The 22,080-nt window shown below is 35.8% G+C and overlaps 1 protein-coding gene across 2 annotated transcripts; it reads left to right on the forward strand.

Moving 5' to 3' along the window:
• Window positions 1–206: 206 nt before the first annotated feature.
• HJURP (Holliday junction recognition protein) lies at window positions 207–19,884 on the forward strand. Of its 2 annotated transcripts, XM_063305568.1 has the most exons (14): window positions 207–322; window positions 1,301–1,367; window positions 3,797–3,852; window positions 6,547–6,574; window positions 7,717–7,763; window positions 8,071–8,103; window positions 8,963–9,017; window positions 9,846–9,907; window positions 11,240–11,350; window positions 12,150–12,222; window positions 14,729–16,242; window positions 16,794–16,857; window positions 17,488–17,575; window positions 19,460–19,884. In XM_063305568.1, exons 1-14 carry the CDS (start codon window positions 257–259, stop codon window positions 19,572–19,574), a joined length of 2,379 nt encoding a protein of 792 aa, XP_063161638.1. In that variant the 5' UTR covers window positions 207–256; the 3' UTR covers window positions 19,575–19,884. The 2 variants fall into 2 exon arrangements, with proteins under 2 accessions (XP_063161638.1, XP_063161639.1); XM_063305569.1 differs by lacking the exon at window positions 8,071–8,103.
• Window positions 19,885–22,080: the final 2,196 nt, after the last annotated feature.

Raw genomic sequence — 22,080 nt, forward strand, 5'->3', positions numbered from 1 at the left:
AATAGCCTATCCGAGTAAAGAATCGGAAGTCAGTCTTGCGGGGATTGGAAAAGCGCTACATTTGAATTGGGAGAGGGAGTTTTTTTTTCTGTCCCCAGTCCCGGTTTTTGTGTATAGTATTGGAAACGATTAATGCCCGCCCTTAAGGTGGGGGGGCGCAAAATAAGTCAGTGTCGCAATTGAGATGGGTGGAGTGAGGAAGTGAGGGGGGGTATCTTTGTCACACCTCCAAGAAGTAGGAGACGGCAGTAGCACCATGGATCGGCGTTTCCGGCTTAGCCGCTACCGCTTCGCCTCTGCCATGAGCAGCATTGTGAACAAGGTAAGCACAATGAGCGCGGAAGAAGCAGGTCCGACTTCGAGGATCGGGAGCTGCACGGGAAGAGTGGAGTGTTTCCTTGGGGTGCAAGGCCTTGAGGATGGCTCCCATGCTGGTCTCTTTTCCAGACCGATTTCATGAGGACTGCGTCTAACTATCCAGGTAACCCTGGTGTCTTCCCCTGTCCCCCCCTCGAATTTTTATTAGTAGTAGTAATGTTAGGAGCAGCAGCAGCTGTACTTTACCATTTATTATATCGTTCTTCCTGCCTAGATGAAAGGAAATGGGGAGTATTCCAGCTTATATGTCTGTCTGGATCAGTGTTTCTCAACCTTGGCAACTTTAAGTTGTGTGGACTTTAACTCCTAGAATTCTCCAGACAGCCATTCTGTGAGTTGAAATCCACACATCTTAAAGGTACCAAGGTTGAGAAACACCGGTCTAGATATTTGATCCCAAACTGAGCAGAAGCAGATGTGCTTTTACTGCAGTTTCTTGAAAATACAGCCATATGCAGAACATTTCAGGAGTGAGACAGATTAGAGAAAGTAACTTGGGTACTTATTTCCTTGGTATCATTGCTTCACCAAATTCAGGAGTATAAAGTACTGTTTAGCTGCAAAAGATAACATTGGAAGATTTGTGCAATTAGGCTGTACATGATGCAGACTAGTGTTACCATGTTTGGAATGCAAAAATGGGGACAATTCCTAGCTGGTGACAGAGAGAAACAGAAAACCCCAGCTGTGATCATATGGATCTCTTCATCCCAGGTTTGAAAGTCTTCATGTGACCCACATCACATGAATTTAAGTAACATGGTTTTCAAATCAGATGTAGTTTTCCTTTGGTAAAATCCATCTTTAATAAAGATTCTAATCCCATTGGGCTATGCTGCTTTGAAAAATGTCTATTTTATCTAACAGATCAATTTAGTAGTTAGGAAACTTATAAAACTGATGTGATATTTTCTTAATTTAGTACAACTTTCCCTTTGAAGATGATATGGTTGTCTCTATCAAATCATTGACTTATGATACATATGATGGTAAGATTATTTTAATTTTATTATTATATTTTAATTTTACCTTAAAACTATGCAAATATAGAAATATATTGAAACTTATCTAGGAGTGAAATGAAAAACAAGCAAGGTTTATTAAATTTATTAAGGATTAGTTTTCTAATCCAACACACATCCTGCCATTACTTTCTAACATACTTGTGTATTCTGGTGAATAGTCAATTTTACAAGGAAGAAAATAAATATATAGCTTCTTCTATTGTTTTATATAAAAATATCTACATAGGAGATTGTGCTCCTGTACAAGTTGAAACAGAAGGTAAGGAAATCAAATACAACATTAACATGAATAGGATTTCAAAATGTAGTCTTCCATTATAAAGCGCTTATGTTGCAAAATCTGCAGAAACATACAATAGAATGTTATACTTAACTAGATGGAGATGGTGCAGCCATCCTTGTCCTTCTAGATATTTTCGTGGCATTCAATACTGTAAACCATAGTATCCATCTGGACTCCCTGCAAGGGTTGGGAGATGGAGGCACAATGGTAGGTTGTTCCAATGCTTCCTAAGTGAGCAGCTCCAGAAGGTGGTTGTTCAGGGGACAGGTTGGATTCCTGGGCATTTGTTACAGAGTGCCTTAAGGTTTAATCCTTTCCCCTATTCTGTTCCAACATATACCTGAAGACACTGGAAGAGGTCATCTGCTGGTTTGGGTGAAGTGTCAGTATGCTGATGATACTCAGGTATACATCTGTACCCCAGACCCATTGGGAAATGTGGTAGAAGTCATGACTCAGTGCCTGGAGGGTATCAGAATTTGGATGGGGAAAAACAGAGTCATACTCAACCCAATCAAGACAAAATGGCTGTTGATTACCACCTTTAGTTCTAGTTGGGATTGGGCTTCCTCGAAAGTGCAGCTTTGCAATATGGGAGTCCTCCCGGACTTGATGCTCTTGCTAGAAGAGAAGGTGAGACCATAGCCAGGAGGGCTTCTGCACAGCTCTGACAGATGCACCATCTTACCTAGAATAGTATGTACTGAACACACATACTTATGCCCTTAAGATGTCCTAATCTCTTGAATTGATTCCTGAAACTTGCTTTACACAAGGCTGCTCTTGAAGACCACTTGGAACCTTCAACTGGTCCAGAATGCAGCAGCATGCCACCTGAGTCCGGCTAGTTTCAGTCAGATAAATTTCATAAATTAATAATTTTTGATGGGCTTGGGGTTTCTTTTCCCAGTTTCTTTGTTTGGAATACTTAAATAAATGACAGCTAGAGTTCAATATGCATGTAGGATGAATAGTTAAGTTAGGGATTACAGAGCAATGGGTGTATAACAGAAATTCATTCTCTGTTATTTCCCTGCTAGCCACAACAGTAATCTAGGGCCATGGGTAATGTTGGATCAAGTGCAGAAGGCAACAGAAAATGTTCATAACTTTACCACTTTAAATCTGAACCTAACTCAGGAACATGGGATTCAGTTCCATACTTCTGGATGATATAAAGTTTACCTGCAGGGAATCTAATTTAATTAATAAATCAAAGCTATTCTTACCCTATCTTGGTCTCAATTCTAATGCCAACTTACAGTTTTCTGGTTCAGATGCAATAAATAATTGGGCTTCTATATCCAAGATATTCAGTAACAGTCCCCACTCCTCCCAAAAAAGGTAAGAAATAATGCATAGGCCATACTTTGCTGTTGTGGGGAATAGGAGGATGAAGGAGTACTAGGTATGTTCCCTGCATTGAGTTATGTATATAAATAATAAAGGCAGGATAGAAAATAAATAAATAAATTTTGCTTTCTTTGAATTCTGTCAGATGTTTGATTCCCTATAAATGCCTGTTCACCAGTTGTTAGCATACCTTGGATTTACAAAGGACTTTACAAATGAACCTACAAAACAGGACAATGCTTTTTTCTAAGTGATCTGGATCACTGAACCAGGGACTGAGTTTTGACACACAGCCCAACGGTGATGTCAGGAACATTCCTTTTCCTTGCCTCGCCTTATGTAATAATTTATTTTTCCTGGAAGAAAAAGTGAAATACTATGTTTCAAGTAAGTGTTGCAGTGCTACTTACACTGATTGATGAGATTTCCATTATTGGACATACATGCAAAATGTGAATAGAGATGGAAAATATATGCATGCTCTGCTCATTGTACAGCTCTTATACAGCTGTTTCTCCTTGTTTACCATGCCTACTGTAATAAAAACTAATTTCCAATTTTCTATCATAGTCTGGAGTGGTCATTCCTTATCCCCAGAACTCAAAGAGTTGAAGTTTGGGAGGAAGTCTAGCCCCCAGCTCAGATGGAGTCCCTAATTTACCACTTTGCTTTGCCCTAACTGAAGTTTATGTAAGATTGCAATCTCAATCAGAAATACATATTCTAACAAATGTATGCATTCCTTTACAATTTATAGGACCAAAGGTTTGGGGAGAAGAGCCAAGTGATGAAATTTTAGATAAATCTGATGAGGTATTAAAAATGTATGCCTTGTATTCTTAACCTTGTGACTGCCAATGTGAAATTTATTTTCTAAGTTGTTGGGTCTATGTTTAAAAACTTGTGTTGGATTATGTGGATGGTGCCTGCTGGTGTTCAGGAAGTTGGTCAAGATGGAGCTAGTCTATAGGCCTTTTAATCTATGCTAACTGTTCCTTGAACTTGAGGCCAAAGTGAGTTAATAGTTTTTTTAGCACTTACGAGTTTTATGTATTTGTCTATGATTATTCTGATTGTACCTCAGGTTGTAAATTGATATACAGTTAAGCTAAAATTTTCAGGTTGTAAACTGTCAGGGGATTTTGGGGGGAATGTGCTAGTGTACAGAAAACACAAATAAATCATATTTTTTAATTTTATGATTATACATAATAAAAAGCCAATATAAATCATTGTAATTCAACCTTTGTTAAATTGGCATTGCATAGATCATGCTTGTCAGAGGTATTTATTTGACAGCATTTTTGTTCTTGTAACCTGAATGATTGTTGTAATTCAAACAATTGTTTCAGCAACTAAACATTCTTTAATCAAATTACTACAGCAGAAGAAGTATTTTCAAATTTTGTTATTTACTTTTCTAAGTAAGAAAAAGGCAGATAATCTTGTTACTTTCTGAATACAGTTCTGAATATAGTTTTGTCTCTTAATACTTGTTCTTTCTGGTGTTTAGCATTGGCAGATGAATGAGAATCATATACAGGTAGTCTTCAACTTCCAACCATTTGTTCAGTGACCAAAGTTATGACGGTGCTGAATGAAGGGACTTATGACCAGTCCCCAATTTTATGATTGTTGTAGCACCCTGTGATCACATGATCGCAATCTGGGTGCTTGGCAGACATTCACATGATCAGTTGCCAAGTACCCTGCGATCAAATGATCACCATTTGCAACCTCTCCTGCCAGATTCCCCAGAAAGTCAATGGGGAAGCCAGCAGGTAAGTCTCCCCCATCTGCGCACCCTCCCAGCCCTTCTGTCCTCACACCACACCAGCCATTCACACACCCTTCCCGATCAGTACTGCACCCGTACTGCACCTAACCCATGCGGCACCTCTCACACACCTTTCCCGACCCACATGGCACCTCTCATGCACATCCTTCCCAAACCATGCTGAACCCCCATGCGCCCGACCCGCATTGAACCTCTCAAGCACCTTCCCCACATTCCTGTGCACCCCCCACTCTCTCCCCAACCCGGCAGGAGCCACTTACCTGCCTGCCAGCCTGGGCCTTGCAACTTCCTGCTGGTTTCCCTGCTAACTTTGGTTGTGGGAAGCCAGCAGGTAGTTGCCTCATCTAATGACCATGGGATTCACTTAATGACAGCAACCGGGACTGCAGGGATTGCTGTTGCTAAGCAATACGGTCACACTTTATGACCGTATTGCTTAGTGACTGAAATTCCAATCCCAATTGTCGTTGTAAGTCAAGGGGTACCTGTTTATTAATTAAGTCTGTTTATATCAGTTGGATTATACTGATAGATGATTTCCCAAACTTATATTTTTAATGGTAATTTACTATGAGCTTCAATCAAGACTAAATATAAATAAATGGAGATCCAGTTTGGTCTAGTGGTTAAGGTGCTGGGCTAGAAACCAGGAGCCTGTGAGTTCTAGTCCCACCTTAGGCATGAAAGCTGGCTGGGTGACCTTGGGCCAGTCACTCTCTCAGCCCAATTCACCTCACAGGGTTGCTGTTGTGGGGAAAACAGGAGGAAGAAGGAGTATTAGGTATGTTCACCGCCTTGAGTTATTTATAAAAAAAAATAATAAAGGTGGGATAAAAAATTAAATGAAATAAATAAATAAATATTTGTTCATAAACCACTGAATGCTTCCTAAGTCTGTGATCCTTCCTCTGATTGGTTGTTGTGCCTATGCTCTTGTTGATAGAATTTCTTAGTCCAGAGAGATCTGTTGAGCTTCCACAAGGTATCCAAAGACAGTAGGTTGAATGATTTGTAAAATTTCAGAGAAGCGGGTCTCCTTGTTAATTGAATAATAGTATCCTAAGACTCGGTTTGAACTGTGATTGACAGAGAAAGAAAGAAAAAATTCCTGCAAAGGCAAGTTTACTTCCAAAGCCAAATTGGAAAATACCGTTTCAACAGATTTTCCAGTTTTCTTTTAGACACAAACTGGTTTACTCCAGTGCTGTTCCCAGTTCAAACACGTGATTCCAGCAAATGAATGTTTTAGAAGCAATAGAAGAAGAAGGTCTGAGGTCTACCTCCAACTTAATCATATCTTTCTGCGAATCTCTTTTTAAGACATGCATTACCACTGCAAGCAGGTTGTAGCAAACTAATTGTCTTTAGTAATCCTGAAGTTTGTTTAGTTTATGTGCAAATAGTAGTTTCAAAACTACTATTTGCACATAAAGCATTTCTATAGATTCCCTTCCTTCCTTCACTGCTGATGCTGCTAACATAAGGAAAAGAACACAGTCTCTTGAGGGAGTCCATATGGGAGAAGAAAGGTTGGTCCCAAGTGACTGCTCATGTAATGTTAGCTGACTTACAAGCCAGCTAATATTAGATTATTAACTACCATAATAATATGTAGATTGCTACTGAACAGCTACTGAATTGTCCTTTCTATTGTTCTATTGTTATAAAGGAATTCATTAACTGAATAATGTTTTCTCTTAAAACCACAGAACAGCATACAATGCCAAGAAAACCTAGGTAAGAAAGGTTTTTGAAACCTGCATAATATCTCTGTCTTAAAGTGTGAAAGAATTTGACCTTTAATTGTAACACAAAAATGAAAAGTTTGTTTCAAGTTTTAGATAATAACTTGGGTAGCAAATGTAGCAGTAAAACTGTGATGAAAAGAGAGAAACCAAAGAAATAGAACAAAAGAATTTGCGTAACTATATACAAAAATTAATCATCCTTTATATGCTTATGATACTTATGCTCAATAAGTATAAATTAATTTTAACAATGATCATGTATAGATTCCACAATAGTTACTTTGAAATCTAACCATGCAAATCCTTTCTTCAGAAAATATCAGTATTTGCTTTTAATGGCCTTGAGAATTCTTGAGATTTGGTTGGTGAGAGAAGAAATGTTGATGAATTAATTGCATAAGAGTAAGAGCTTGAAACTTTTTCTTGATGTACTCTATACTTCATTGCTTGGTGCCATGTGATCTTGTGCTGCTGAATCAGAATTCCTAGTTTACTGAATTGCCCATAAGAATTGATGGAACCATTCAACCTCTTCTGCTTTGTATATATGTAATCTTGAGTTCCTTTATCCAAAGATAAAGCATCAGTGAATTAAGTAACAAAATATAGACCATTGTTCCATATACAGCAAAACAGCGCTCCGTGTTGTCAACAACCATTTCTAGGATTTCTCCCTTCATTCAGTTACCAAGATGATAATAACACTACGTCATAATGTTGGTAGCTTATGGCTATATTGGTAAATCAAAGTCAAATTGCCTTTGAACTGAGCTCAACTGCTAAACTAGGTTAAATGGAGAGTTAATTTATTTAGTCTTTTTTAAACGGATGTATATGCTACCCAGTCTTGAATACTTCTAGACTCATTATCCAGGTATGTACCCTGTATAATATAGTAATATTATCCAATCTCCCATTTAAACCACACAGTCATCACCCTTATTATACAAAATGTAAGAGGCTTGGATGAACAGGTATATTTTGAACTTAGTTCTAAATGTAAGAAGGAAGATTTTCATGGAGAAAATAAGTATCTGACTTGTATGCATGAACTGGCTTTATCTGCCATTGAAGATGAAATTTTATTTTCAGATGTACATGTTTAATAAAAATTTGTCTTGTTTAATTAAGTACAAAAGCAGAACTCTGATTTTGAAGAAGACTATACAGATGATCAGGTATGATCTGCAAGTAGTTTAGGAGCAGACCTATGGAAGCCATTCCTTCAGCTGAAAGCATACGCATCCCCTCATCCTCCAGTTCTACTGCCACGCACCATATTAAAAACAAATTAGCCATTTCTTTGTTGATTTCCCCCCTTCACACCCATACTTTTATTTTTATTGTGATTTTGATAACCAATACTATACTGGGTTACAGGATGATCTTATATTTTTTTAACTGTACCAATTATTGGACAAACCTATTTCATTTTAATTGTGCATATATAATATATGCGTAATTCTTATCACTGTTTTATCCAAGTATAAGAACATAGCTTATGTGAGAGGCCACTTGGTAAGTTTGTGACCTCATTATGATAAAGATTTTATATTTTTAATTCTTAGCCATTACCACACTGGCTCTTATTCCCAAGAAGCCTTATTGCATGGTATTTCTGATGAACTGCAATATAAAATAGCATAAATAACATTAGTGGGGTGAGATGGGCAAAACCGTAGTGGAGTCTTCAGAATCCTCTGGAATAATCCATAGAGGCATTTGATTTGCAAATTAAATATATTATTGAAGGACCTGACCCAGCCTATTATGTAAACTTCAGTGTATTTCTATTTGAGGCCTGGAAAACTGTAGATTATTTAATCTACGTGTCTCATTGTGGTGTTGTCCTATGTGAAACCTGAAGTTAAAGCTGTATAATATTAAGTCAGCAAATTATAGTTTGATTCCTCCCCCCATCATATAATTAGCACCAATATCACAAATGCAGTAAGTAATCGATAGCAGCAGATAGTTGTTCTATATAAAGGGAAATAAAATTGTATATAATTTATCTTCACTATTATATTTGTATTTATACTTATTTATCACATTTTAATGTTTTTATCCTTGTAAACCACCAGAGTTCTCCCTTTGGGAGGAGATGGGCAGTGGCAAAAATCTAATAAACAAATAAATATAAGTATTTTGGAGCAAAAAATCTAATATAATAAGTTAGTTTGTAAGACAGTGAACAATTGATGAATTCAAGTAGCAAGAATATCATCATATAAATATATATAAGAATGTTCTGAAAAATTATTTTTATGTAATAACTAGTCTCTGTACTAATTCCTTTGTCATTCAATAGTAAAATTGGTTTTGTACACTTACTGATGTTAATCCAATGTTTGTGATTTTTTGGTTCTTTAAAAAGCCATTTGAGGAACATCACTTCACAAACTTACATGAAGAGAGTCAGTTCAGTCCAGGTAAGCAAAATCATGCAACTCTAAAAATGTATCTGCACACCCTTCACTATGGAGTTAACTGCAAGCTAAGTTAAAGTTATTTTAAAACGCATTTTAGGCTATATTTGATCTACAAAGTTCAAAGACTTGGACAATTCCTATGCATCATACTGTATTTATATTTCACAATAGCTATGTATCATAAATTTAGTCTTATGAATTAATGTACAGAATTTTAACTGAAAATGTAATTTTTATTTTTCTTTCTATCGATATTTTTGGCATCTTTTTTGCACAAGTGAAATACTCTGATTGTAGTACCTGGATTGATAATGTGTATTTAAGTCTGTAATTCAAGAGTCGTATGACATGCATATGAAATTACAGCTCCTTTTACACTTTTAAATCATTAGCACATGTTACTAATTCATTGCCCATTCTTCAAATAACAACCCAGTTACTGTATTTGTGTCATTGTTTTTTAAAACCTTGATCTGACAGCTTTCTGCATGACATTCATTCATGGCCTCCCACACACATTTCTCAGAGAATGGCAGTACAACCAGGCAATTTAGTTGAAATCTGTCTTATTCCAGTTGCACAATTACTTATCAATGAATTGCTTTCAAAGCTCATGATAATCACAGTGCTGGATGTTATTTTTTCATCTTGGTAGCAATCTGATGTTTGCTTTTTTATAGCTAACAAAAGAAGAGTAAATCTTTCCTATATTTGCCCAAAGGAAGATCTTTGTGTTTTTAAAAAAACAGTTCTATATGAAAAATTAATAAAATCTTAGTATTAGTTATGCTGACTGAAGTATAATTTTTATTTAACTTTGAATTGTAGGTGACAAAAGGAATGCTGAGTTGGCATCTATTAAATGGCATTTGGCAAATATACATATCAAGGTAATGGTGTAGACAAAATGAATTTTGCTCACAATATTAGGTATCCTAATACATTGACATACAGGTAGTCCTTGTTTAGCGACCATAATTGGGACTGGCAACTTGGTTGTTAAGCATAGTAGTCTCTAAGTGAAACCACGACTGTGCTTACAATCTTACTTCAGCTTTTCTTTGCTTTACAGAGCTGCAAAGGTTGTAAATGCAAGGGCTGGTTGCAAAGTTACTTTTTCATCCCATCTTAACTGCAAATGATCACTAAACGAAGCAGTCACTAAACGAGAACTACCTGTATAATAAGGGGTAGGACAGAATCTGAACTACATACTTTACTAACTGCAAAAAAAAAAGTGCTGTCAAAAGCTTTCTATATGGTCAGCAAATGTTTGTGGCATTTTATCTACACAGACATCTGCATTCTATTTTAACTGGTGTGCATATTTGGGATTGTAAGCCTTCGTTGTGGAAGCTCCTGCAAAATCACCATGGAGTGGTGAGGGGGAGGCTTTTCCATTAACAAAATTACTGCCATAAAGAACATAATCAGTTACAAATCAGTGATTTTCTAGAATACAACACATTCTATCCCTTCCCTATAGGATACTACCTAATACTTCTCACCTTTCTCCTTTTTGCGGACAGATGTCATGGTTCCAAACATTGGTTTATGGCTACACACTGTTACTCTCCAAGAAAGCTTATGTAGGCCATCTGAAATTAAGATTATGCTGGAAACCATTTTAATTTGTAGCATGCCAATTTTATTTGTATTAAAGTATCTCTTATTTTAAATATAAAAAGTAAGATGGAGCAGGAAGCCTGCTGAGCACCAGGGGGGTGGGGGTAGCTGGGTATGCTAGGGTCCACACACCACATTGAAGATATGATCCTAAATACAGTGGTCCACTACCAATTCTATATCACAGAAAATATATGACAAACTGTATATATTACATTTTAAGATCTTCGTGGTTCTTTTTCAGAACTTATTCTTACTGGGTAATTTTTCCAGTAAGATGGTTTGCACATGACAGATAATCTTGATCATTATCATCTAGTAAATGTTACTTTATTTGTTCTTCTGCAGTATAAGTTACTGCCGTAGCCAAAAAAAAATTGTATGAAATAATAGTTAATAATCCTAAACTGAAGTATTTCTCTAGTTTTCTGCCATTAATCATGGAATAACTGAGTTAATGAGTCCTGTTGAATCAATGTGAAAATTGGTTATTAACTCCGGTCAGTAAATCCAGTCGGAATTCGTTCATATCCAGCTGTCTAGTTCACATAAACAGCAGGATTTTATTTTGCTCTGTGCGCTATTTTTATTGAAAGGAGAACATCCCACTTGAATGCAATTCTAGAACACCTGTGAAGAATAAGTGCAACGTAGAAATGGATATGCTGTTGGAAGATTGTACCAGCTCTGTTCCAACAACGCTTACGGTAGTATACAGTAGCTGTTAATTCATTCTACTGAAATTTCTTTCCAGTTATAGCTGTATAGTCCAGATTTTTCTATCCGTGGTCTGTTTCCTGCCTTGGAATTTTAACATACTGTAAACTTCTATATATTTTCTATTGGAGAGGCACTATCTGCACAATTATTTCTAGCAGATATGTAGATCAGGACTTTTGAAATTAATTGTAAAGGTTTAAAAGATAATACTCATCTTCCTGTTTCCATAAGAAATTAATCATCTGGAATAATGAAAGCAACTCACAGATATTCCTGCTTAATCTAGTCTACCAGCATTCTTTTGCCATAGTGGGCAACCATATGCCTGTGGGAAAATCACAAAAAAGGCATGGGTAGAATAGCATCTTCCCACAGGCTCTGATACTAAAGAAAATATATATCCATATCTAATAGTCAATAGATTAATGGGAGAAAATGTTAACTTTGACTTGTTCACCTGGAAGACCTTTTCCAGCCTATGGGTAAGCTGATCACTCTTTTCTGGGTTTTTTCTTCCTAGTTCCATGATTACCTTTTTAAAATTGCAATGATGAAAATTGTACATAGTATTCCATGTGTTAGCACACTATACAATTATTTTTCTATCTAATGATTCTCAGATCAGTCCCCTTATATGCATATTTCTGCCCCTGTCCAGTCTTTTTGTTTTAGCATGTTACATGACTTTTGTATTGTAATAATAAGCAGTAATAAACAGAATGTGTATCCCAAAATTTGGTTTATTGTTTTGTTTACTAACTATATCCTTTGGATATTTTGGTTTAGGTCACAAGAACAGAACCAAGAAGTATTAATCAGTTGTTTCCTTTGCAGGAAATGGAAAATAAATCCTTTATTGGTAAGCTTTATAACAGCTTCAAGATGCTTTACTGAAAATAAGGATTTTTTCCTTATTTTAAGGAAATTTTAAAGGAAAATATCAGATGTTCCAAAAGACTTTCAGGTCCTTTGAGTACAAAGCTTATGCTTTCTAATTGACTAGCCAAGAACTACATTAATTTGCCTATAAAAAATAGTTGGTATTATGATACTATGGTAGACACACTACCCAAGTAAGATTATTTTCGAAGGACTGACTGATATCGTGTGGACATGGGTGATATATGACAAGTCTAAGGAATTTATTTAAGAAAAAAAAATGTCAAATGCACCAGCATGCAGTTGCATGATCTGGATCCAATAAGGAATGCAGGAATTTATCTAATTTGAGCCCTATCAATCTGCTCTCTTCCATCTTTGTAAATACAAGATCCCCTGGCAGAAACTGCAACATGTCCTTTCCGCCTCCCGTTCTATTTCACTCTTCTTCAGCTGGTCTGTCTATACGATCTGAGTAGAAGGAAATGAACACTCAGCCTATGTGTGAAATAAATTTGTGCTAGCTGCCTTACATTAAGAATGCTTTGTAATTATTCTGCCTTATATTAAGTGAGTGTGTTGGTCCATCTAGCTTAATGTTTTTTTTACTGAAAGTAGTGAAGACCTCCAGGATCTCAGCTAGAGATCTTTCTTTAGAATCCATATAATGGGAGTGCCATAAATTGAAGTTGGAATCTTCTGCAAGTAGAACATGTGTTTTGTATTTATCAATGGAACCTACATGCATCCCAGGAGGTACTGATTTTTAATTGGATCTAACGACTGTGTGTGTGGGCACATGTGCACATGCATACATTTAATCAGTATGCATGTCCTGCTGTTTGTACGTAGATTCCAGAGACTAGCTTGGTCCCAGTCCCACTAACATGTTATTCTGTAACAGCCAGTGTTTGAATAGCTGACCTTTAAAATTTACCTTAAGAAGTAATATCGTTAGCTGCAGACAAGTGTTATAGTGATAGCACTCAAGATAATTTAAAATGATTGTGCTTAGAGCTACATATTAATAAATCTGTACTTAACAACACACTCAAAGATTTCTGTGGAGAGATTAATAGGGTTACAAGTGTTGAATGTTCTCAACACTATTTTATCTCACAGGAGTATTTTCTAGTCCTGCATCATAAAGTAATTTGCCCTATTTTCTCTGTAGCATTATACGATTATATTTTACAGTTTGACATACTGTGCCATAGTTAAGCTTAGTTTAGATATATAAGTCTACATTTTCATATTCCCTTTTGGCTATGTAATTTATAAAATAGCTTTGGATGAGTCGCAGTTTAACTGAATTTATTTCTGAGGATAAGAATCATTTTTAACATATCTTTGTATTCTTTAAATCATTAGATAGTTACATAATTAATATGCTTATTTGAAGTAAAAAGAATCAGTAAAAACAGCCTGATTTAAGAATTATGAATATATGAAGCATTCTTACGTTTCCACATCATTCAAGATAGTTTTGGATTTGTGTTTTCATTAAGCATGTAGGGATGCCTGTAGTGCTAATGAAATGGACAGGGTGCTATCCATTATAATATACTGCCATATATGTATATTATGGATGCTATATTGGTTGCTAGCAGGTTTATGGGTACAACTGAAATCACTAGTTTTGAATGAGTTTTATTTTTGTCTTTTATTATTGTGTTGTAATGTTATTTTATGTTTTGTGCCACTTGTGGCTTAGATCCATGCCCTACCTAGTTCCTTCAGTTGGCTGAGGATACATATGTGTGAGAGACAAAGGCACTGGGTCTGGAATATAATTATTCTCTCTCTGAGGGAGTCTCATCCTTAAGAAGAGTGAGTTCCTGTTTGTACACAAACCATCCAGCTGTCTGGTTGTTCCTTTAAATTGTGAATCAGCCCCTGAAGGACCAGGTCCATAATGTGCGAATAGTCCTGGATTCACAACTGAACCCTACCTGGACCAGGAGCCTTGGCAACAGTAACTTATGGCTTTATCACCTTTAGACTTGAGTACTATAATATGCATTTTTCATGAAGCTCTCTTTGAAGATTACTTGGAAACTCTGTTGTTGTAAAATACAGCATCCTGCATGCTGGAGGATGAAAGCCATTACAGCCACATAATACCTGTATTATGGGTGCTATTTTGGCTGCTGGTAGTTCCTGGGTACAATTCAAATCACTAGTTTTGAAGAATTTTCTTATGTTTTATAATTGTGTTGCAATGTTATTTTATGTTTTGTGGTTTTATATATTATAAAGTATAACAGGGTCATTCTTGATTACCACAGTGCATAAGTATAATAAATAAATAACTAGCACTGCAGTGAATTAATAAGTAGAGTATGCCAGGAATTATTTTAATGAATCAAGCTATAGAGTGACATTGGTTACATTTCAAAGAGATTTTAGGAGATCTTAAATATCATCATCAAGTAATGTAAACAATCAGTATTAAGTACTACTTTTTTTTGTACCTTCATTGCTAGGGTATGATGTGGTCCAGAGGAAGCAGCTATCATCTGTATCATTGAGATCTCCAGAACTGCCCAATTCTGCTACTTCACATTCATTGCATGGGACAATTGTGCCTAAAAATCAGCCCCTTTGTGTTACCAATGAAACTGGCCACAGTAGTTTTTTGGAAATGTATGAATCTGCAGATGAAAACTGTTCATGGAATAATGTCACAATAGCAGACTTGTATCCAGGAATGGTGAAGACTCTTAGCAGACTGTTGCATAAAGTATCCCACACAGCTTCCTCCAATTCATTAATCAAGCGGTACAAATATGGATATTGGCATTCTAAAAAAACAAAATGTAATACCAACACAGAGAGAGCAAGAAAATCCGGAGTACTAAAACTGAAGCCTGGCTTCTTTGCCGAAAATGATGAGAAGCAGCACAAATTATCTATGGGAAATAATGGCCACAACAGTCCTTTTTGCAATTCAAAGCAACAGATACAATGCTCAGAAAAAAGTATATCCAGAAGAGAATCTACTGTATCTCAGAAATTAGACAGAATGGAAATAGACTGTTCTGGCATTGCAGAAGATTATTCGTACAGTGAACAAACTGGAAATGTTGCAGAGACAACTGTTTTACCTACAACTCTTTATACAGAAAAAACATTTTTGGTCAAAAGTACAGCTTGTTTCCCTTTGTCTTCAGACAGTGTAAAAAAGAATCAAAGTTTTGAAGACTGTTCCCGTACAGTTTGCACTGTAGATTCAGACACAACTTTTAATCCAGTAGCAGAAGGTAAAACTGGGGAACTGAGCATGGCGGCATTCAAAACTACCTCATGTTTAAGTTTGCCCTTGAATAACAATACAAACTCTGTTTTACAAACTTCCACGTCTCCACTGAAAACCTCTGATGGACTACAGAGAAACCATGAAATTAAAACTTTCACTGCAACTGTTTCACTACCACGAAGTCATTCTTTTTCATCATTTCATATTAACCAAAGTCCCATCTCTGTTAATCAGAAATATGAAGATGCATTTGAAAAAATGTATAAGGAATTGTGCTCTCCAAAGCTGCAGAAACCATTTAAGTTTTCAGATATATACACAAGCCCTAGAAACTCTGCAGAAGTACACATTTCTGGTTTAAATAATTTGTCCTCAAACTTCCATAAAAAAACAAATAATACGATTGAAGATATATACCAGAAATTATGTTCTGAAGGGTTTCCCAAAATTCCAACATTTCTAAGAGCAGCAAACTTAAAAAAATATGAAGGAATGCAAATATCTGAGACTGTAAATGCCCTTGTTAATTCTCCAATAAGAACTCTACCTGCTGTTGCCAGAATTAAAAGAGCAGCACATTTCTGCAGTGAAGATTCTCAGTCTTCACCTTTAAAAAGGTTAAAAAATAAATCTGGTAATTCGTATAGAGTGTGTCAGAAACTACCTTGCTGGAAAAGCATTAGAACTGATGCAACTTTCACATTGCAGCCACCTGTTAAAAACAGTTGGGCATCAAATATGGTAAGTGAAGTATAACCTTCTATAATGTCCTCAAACTTAAAAAAAAACATTTAAAGTACCAAGTCCTGTAAAAGTGTTCATTTATGGACATCATTTTTGAAATACATGAACCTACTTATCAGGGCATAGTCCTTTGTGTACCTGGATATAAACCTCATTGAATTTAGCACAACTATTTTTAACTAAGCTTGCATGGGATTGGGCTAAGAGTCTTACTAGTTGGTATGGCACTATGTGATTCTCCTCATCTCTGTTCTTTTTTAATGTATGAGTTAGACTGTGGAAGAATATTAGTATTTGGCTGCTAGTATGTGTTTATTTTAAAACTTTCTATCTAAGTAACAGGTTTAACATGTGTGGCAGGTGAAAGGTAAAGTAATGTTTGATCCAGATCTGCTGCAAAAATTAGGTTGATACTTGGAAACTATAAAGTAGCACAGAATGGAAAGAAATATAGTAAAAGCTTGTTATTAAACTACACTTAACTCCTGGACATCAGTAATCCAAGTTGATGACCTAGTTTAACCAATCATAAACTCTTTAATTTTCAGAATTACGGATTTTCTGTTTCTTCAGACCATACCTTTCTGGCCGCTTCAGTTGCTGATATGGAAGGTTGGTTTCAAAGATTAAATGCAATCTGTAAAGCAATGTATTGTTCTTTGGTCAAGTTAGGCAATTAATTAGTTATTCCAAGAAACATCCAAATGTCAGTAGTTTTTTAACCCTTTATGCTGGATATAAAAGAATATAGTTTAGGCAAGACACTAAACAAATAATGGACAGTGTCAGCAGATGCTGTCAGAATAGCACAAAATAAATTCAGGCTTTTTATGACATGCCAAGATGTTTATTTTTTTGTTTTATCTGAACCTGAAAACTTATTTCTAATCAAAATATTAGATCGCGGGGGGGGTTGGTCAATTTTGACTATTCTGTGTCCACAGACTGACATATCAGTCTGCATTTGCTTTTGTTTTTCCAACCATACTGATATGCACATTTATGTATACAATTTTTGAGTTGTGAATTGCCTTGTAACATTTGGAAAAGGGTGTCAGAACGTAAATGTAACCTATCGCTCATTTGAAATTAGTTTATCCTGGTTTATAAGAAACTCACAATAAAATTCATTTTTATTTATTCAACCTGCTAAAAGGAGAGTATTTATACTTTTCATATCTTTGTCCTCAGCCAAAGTGTTTAAAGGGACACTTTTTTAATCCATATCTAACTTTTTCACAGAATCCAGGATCTCAGATATGAATGAAAATATTCCCAAGTGTTTGCAGAGTTATGAGATTCCAAGAAAATCACAAAATTATATACCAAAGTAAGCAATATTTGAATTCCTTTTCATTATTCCATTTATTTATTTAGCTAGCTATCAAATTTATTTGGCCGCCCATCTCACCCAAAGGGATAACAATTCCTTTGTTATATTCTTTGTGAAAGGACAGAGAGGAGGAGACAAAATGCTCATGTATCCCTCTTAGCTACAATTAAAGTGGGATCAATAATCTTTCTATTGCCATGGATCTCATCAAAAATTTGGGGGCCAGAGAATCAAAGACCCTAGGGAGCAGGAGCGGTAACCATACCAAATGGGTTGGTTAGAGTATATTCCTTGTTTTTAAACTATGATTAGCTTTACTGTACAGTTGCATTATAGTTTGTGTCTACCTCACACAGTGGAAAAGCACATCATCAGTTTTTGGCAACAGTGGTTAGACGGGGTCCTGGAAGCCCCAAAGAAGGGGTTCAGGAGTTGCATATGGCTTTGAGGCTACAGTTTGCTCATCTGTGACCTAAGACCATTTTACAAAACATTTTCTTGCACTAAGATACAGAAGATATGATACAGAAGATCACCTGTGTTCTGTTTTACATTTCTTTATGCATAATACTCCAATGGCAGGGAGCTGGAGGAGGGGGGAATTACCATGAATGATCACAGATAAATAAAAGTAAGGTCCAGTCAAAACAACGTTTATTTCCTTATGTTCCTCTTTCTTTCTGGATTTATTTATTCACTGTGCACTGAGATGGGAGCTCCCTTTCTCAATAGATGAAAATGAATTGTATTGCTAGATCACTTAGGGAAAAATGATAAGACTGTGGGCATACCATAATGGGAAGAGGAGGCAGGTGTTAATGACCAAAAATTACCCACCATTGGAGTTGGACATTAATTTCTTTTAGAATCCAAGCAAAGAAATAAAGGAAGGTGAATAGGTAAAAGAGGCTATGTTTTAGTTTATTGCAAAACAGCCATTTCTTTGCATAAAATAATAGAAATTATTATTATTATTTGAAACAATAATGGTTTCCCAAAATGGTCAACCCATTTTTCCTAGTTAGAAATACAGTTATTTCTCATCCCAATTGATTGATAGTCATTCTGAAGAGTTTAGAGAGGAGTTTTTCCCAGCTTTTCCCTGTTTATACAAGCTGGAATCTTCTGCATGAAACGCATATGCTTTACTATGAAGTTTGTCCTTCCCCTGTATATTTTCAGTGTGCGGAAAAACAGATATACAAGGAAAAAGTTATTTAACCTTAGTCCAAATAAACTAATTCGCGAAACAAAAGAAAATAATGTTGCACTAAGTTATGTTGGTGAACTGGCTAGACCAGGTAACAGCAGGTAGATTTGTCTAAAGGTAGGGTTTAAGTGCAGTTAACATCACTTACTGTACATTAACTTAATGTTCTGTTAAATCACATGTTCAGGGTTGTTGTTTACTTTTAAAGAAATCTCTATATGTTGATGTACAACTTTTCCTGATATATTGTTTTATATTCAGCTTTCTCAATAATGCACTTGTGTGCATATTTTCCAAATAAACAGTTTCATATGACAATTTTGAGCTAAGAGTGATGGATGCTAGCAGACATCATACGTTCTGCTGTCAGTGCTAAGGTAGAATTCATACTGGTTATGACATTTCACTAAAATAAATCAGTGATGAGTTTCTTTTACATCATGCATTGCTGATATCATCAGTTCTACAATTCGTAGTTACTAAAAACCAAATATTCTTTTGGTCTGTTGTATGAATTTCTTTGAAATACATCAGATAGTCATTAGTGTATTAATTATGTATGGAGGGCAGCATTTTTTTTCCCCAGTAAAAAAGATAAGATGTTGTAGGGTCTTTCACTGCAATTATTTTGGCATTTGTTTCACACTGATCAAGTCTTGTTTCTTTCCTAGAGTTTCCAGAAAGCTGAGCTATAATGATGGGAGAATCAAAAGCAAAGAACTTATACCGAAAGTCTATGAGGGACTATTCCTGGAAGGATATGGAGAGGAAAATAATGTTTTTTAACAAAATCTGTATTTTGATCCAAGGGTTTCTGGACAGAACATAGATTCAGTGGAATATTCCTGAACTAAAATGAGGAGAAACATTTTTTGCCAGTTCTTTAACCTTTCAACTCATCAGCTCTAGCAAAGAATAGTGCAGAAGGCTGCTGAGAACAGGAAAAAATAACAAACTCTACTGATATGGTTCATTACCCAATTCCATGCAATTATTCTCTGCCATTTGAGGACTGCATATCCATCAAATAATTGAATGGAGACTATGTTTCTACAATTCAACAGTTCAGCTTATCAGTCTTTTTCCTTCGTGATGGTTTATTTAGCTTAAATGATTAATATAGGAAGCATCTTTTGTGGTCCTTAATTCATGTGATTTGCACCTCTAGAAAGAAGTTATTTGTATGGTTTGTGTGGGGGTTGGGGGCAATCAGGATTTAAATGCATGTTTTAATAGACTGCTTTTCATGCACTTACTATTAATAAGCTCATGCTTTAGGAAAGAGATCTATATTTCCTTACTAAAAAAGTAGATTTGAAAATACCCATATTCTGTATTCTGATTTTATTTTAAGTGTATCTAGTATTTGTCACATATATCTTTGTCTAATAAACATTTTAATATGTTTGTATTTAGGATAACTGATTTTGTTATAAGTCTGCTACTGGAATATGTAGGGCTGCTAATTTCAGCTAGCATAAGTGTTTGCTTATTTTTGTTTGTTTATTTATCAGATTTCTAGGCCACCCAACTCCAAGCAACTATGGAGGGTTGACTTATGGAAAAACTATAAATCAAAAATAAAATCCAACAGATAGTGTCACCTGGAGGGAACAGCAACCAAACTGTCCCCCACCAGCAGGTGTTCTCAGTCAGCAAAGATGGAGCCAACAGGGAAGGCATAATTCCACCTATTCTACTAGAAGGCTGTCTTGTGGAGGAAAGTCACTCTAATCTTTTGCTTTTCGAAAGAAGCAGTAGTTTTCCTGCCTGCTCCATTTTGGGAACCAAGGAAAAAAGGAAAGAGGGAGAAGAAGGACCAAAAGAAGGAAGCTGTGCTGGAAAGGGGGCTAGTAGCCAACATGCTGCAGTGATAAAGCCCTGGGCTCTTAAATGGGCGAGGAACATCATTTTCAGGCCATGTTCACATGTACCAGTTCCTTAGGGGTTCATTCTGTCACTTCTTGTATTTACTGTTCGTTTGCAGGATAACATTGGAATCACAGCCTTAATCCCCATCCTCCTTTGAACCCATTAGATGGATTCACAATAACATTCTCATCCAGAAGACAGCCTTCTTGATAGCCCAAAGCTGACTTGGGCAGTTCAGGTGAAAGTGACACATTCAGTTATTGGAAGAATCTGAATATTATACCAGGACAAGATAGATCTAGGTCTAGATCCCTGCTTCATTATTCAAATTCCATCAGACATAGAGACTGAGCTTCCCTCTTCTGCCCAGACCCATTTCTCTGAAGAATATAGACTTGTCTTAAGCTGGGACTGCTTAGGGATCGGAAATTCCACTTCAGATATTCATTAGAGAAGCAAAGGGCTGATAGTCTCCTACGAGCAGGAATTATTTTTTTCTGTTTTGCATTTTGCAGATGGGTTGGAGAATTCATTGTCTTGTGTAATGGCCACACAGAACACAGTGTATACTATGACTATGCTGATGGCTTTAATGGCAGCAGCTATCACAAACACATTTGTAGATGACTACCAAAGCACAGCCAACTAATTTATAAAACATAAAGTAGATAATTTAGCTATTTCAGTTGCAGAATTGGTCGCACTGGGCTATAATGAAAGTTATGAACTGTTGCACTGACCCACCATGGAAATATTTTTCTACTGTATTGTAACTTTCCTCTTGGTTCTATCTTCAGCAACTAAAAATGGTAGTTGGGCTTACCATGAAGTAACTTTCTGGTCATCAGAAATTGCCCTTATTGTTCCATTCTATTTAGGAATGGAAGAGAATTAAGAGGGAAAGCCAACTGACCCAGGGTTAAAATGTAAGTTACTTTACTACATTATTTCTTCTTTTTCTTTTCTGACTATTTCTAGCAACAAGGTTGTATATGGGAAGGAATTATTTGATGAAATAATTATCTGGAAGTATTTCTTCTATCCAAGGCCTTTATCAAATTTATCATTTCCCTTTGAAAAGAGAAAAAACAAGAATGCCTTAAGTTGGAGTCTACAGACAATTTTATTGTCTTAAAATGTTAAGAAATATGCATAAGAGAAAGAGACCTTTGTTGCATAAATTGAAGGATTTCATGAAACAGTGACTTTCATCCTTTATAAAGAATTAAATACAGCATAAAATGTTAAATAGTATTTTGGGCAGCATTATATATTATATTACATTGGTTTGATTTGATTTTGATTACATTATATATGTGGAATTAGTCAATTTAAATGCAACTGCAAATTTATGCTAAGGATTAACTTTTGGTTTTCAGCTTGCTTTCGTTCTAAGCATGCAATCTTTCACTTATATAAT

The sequence above is a fragment of the Candoia aspera genome, chromosome 5, assembly GCF_035149785.1.
Source record: "Candoia aspera isolate rCanAsp1 chromosome 5, rCanAsp1.hap2, whole genome shotgun sequence".
NCBI classification, from domain to species: Eukaryota; Metazoa; Chordata; class Lepidosauria; order Squamata; family Boidae; genus Candoia; species Candoia aspera.

Excerpts from the sequence above, each read along its gene's own strand:
- HJURP (XM_063305568.1), top strand. The coding sequence starts at position 257 with ATGGATCGGCGTTTCCGGCTTAGCCGCTACCGCTTCGCCTCTGCCATG. Across the intron at positions 6,575-7,716 it reads ACAATGCCAAGAAAACCTAG|TACAAAAGCAGAACTCTGAT; the intron begins GTAAGAAAGGTT and ends TGTTTAATTAAG. Across the intron at positions 9,908-11,239 it reads TGGCAAATATACATATCAAG|GAGAACATCCCACTTGAATG; the intron begins GTAATGGTGTAG and ends TTTTATTGAAAG.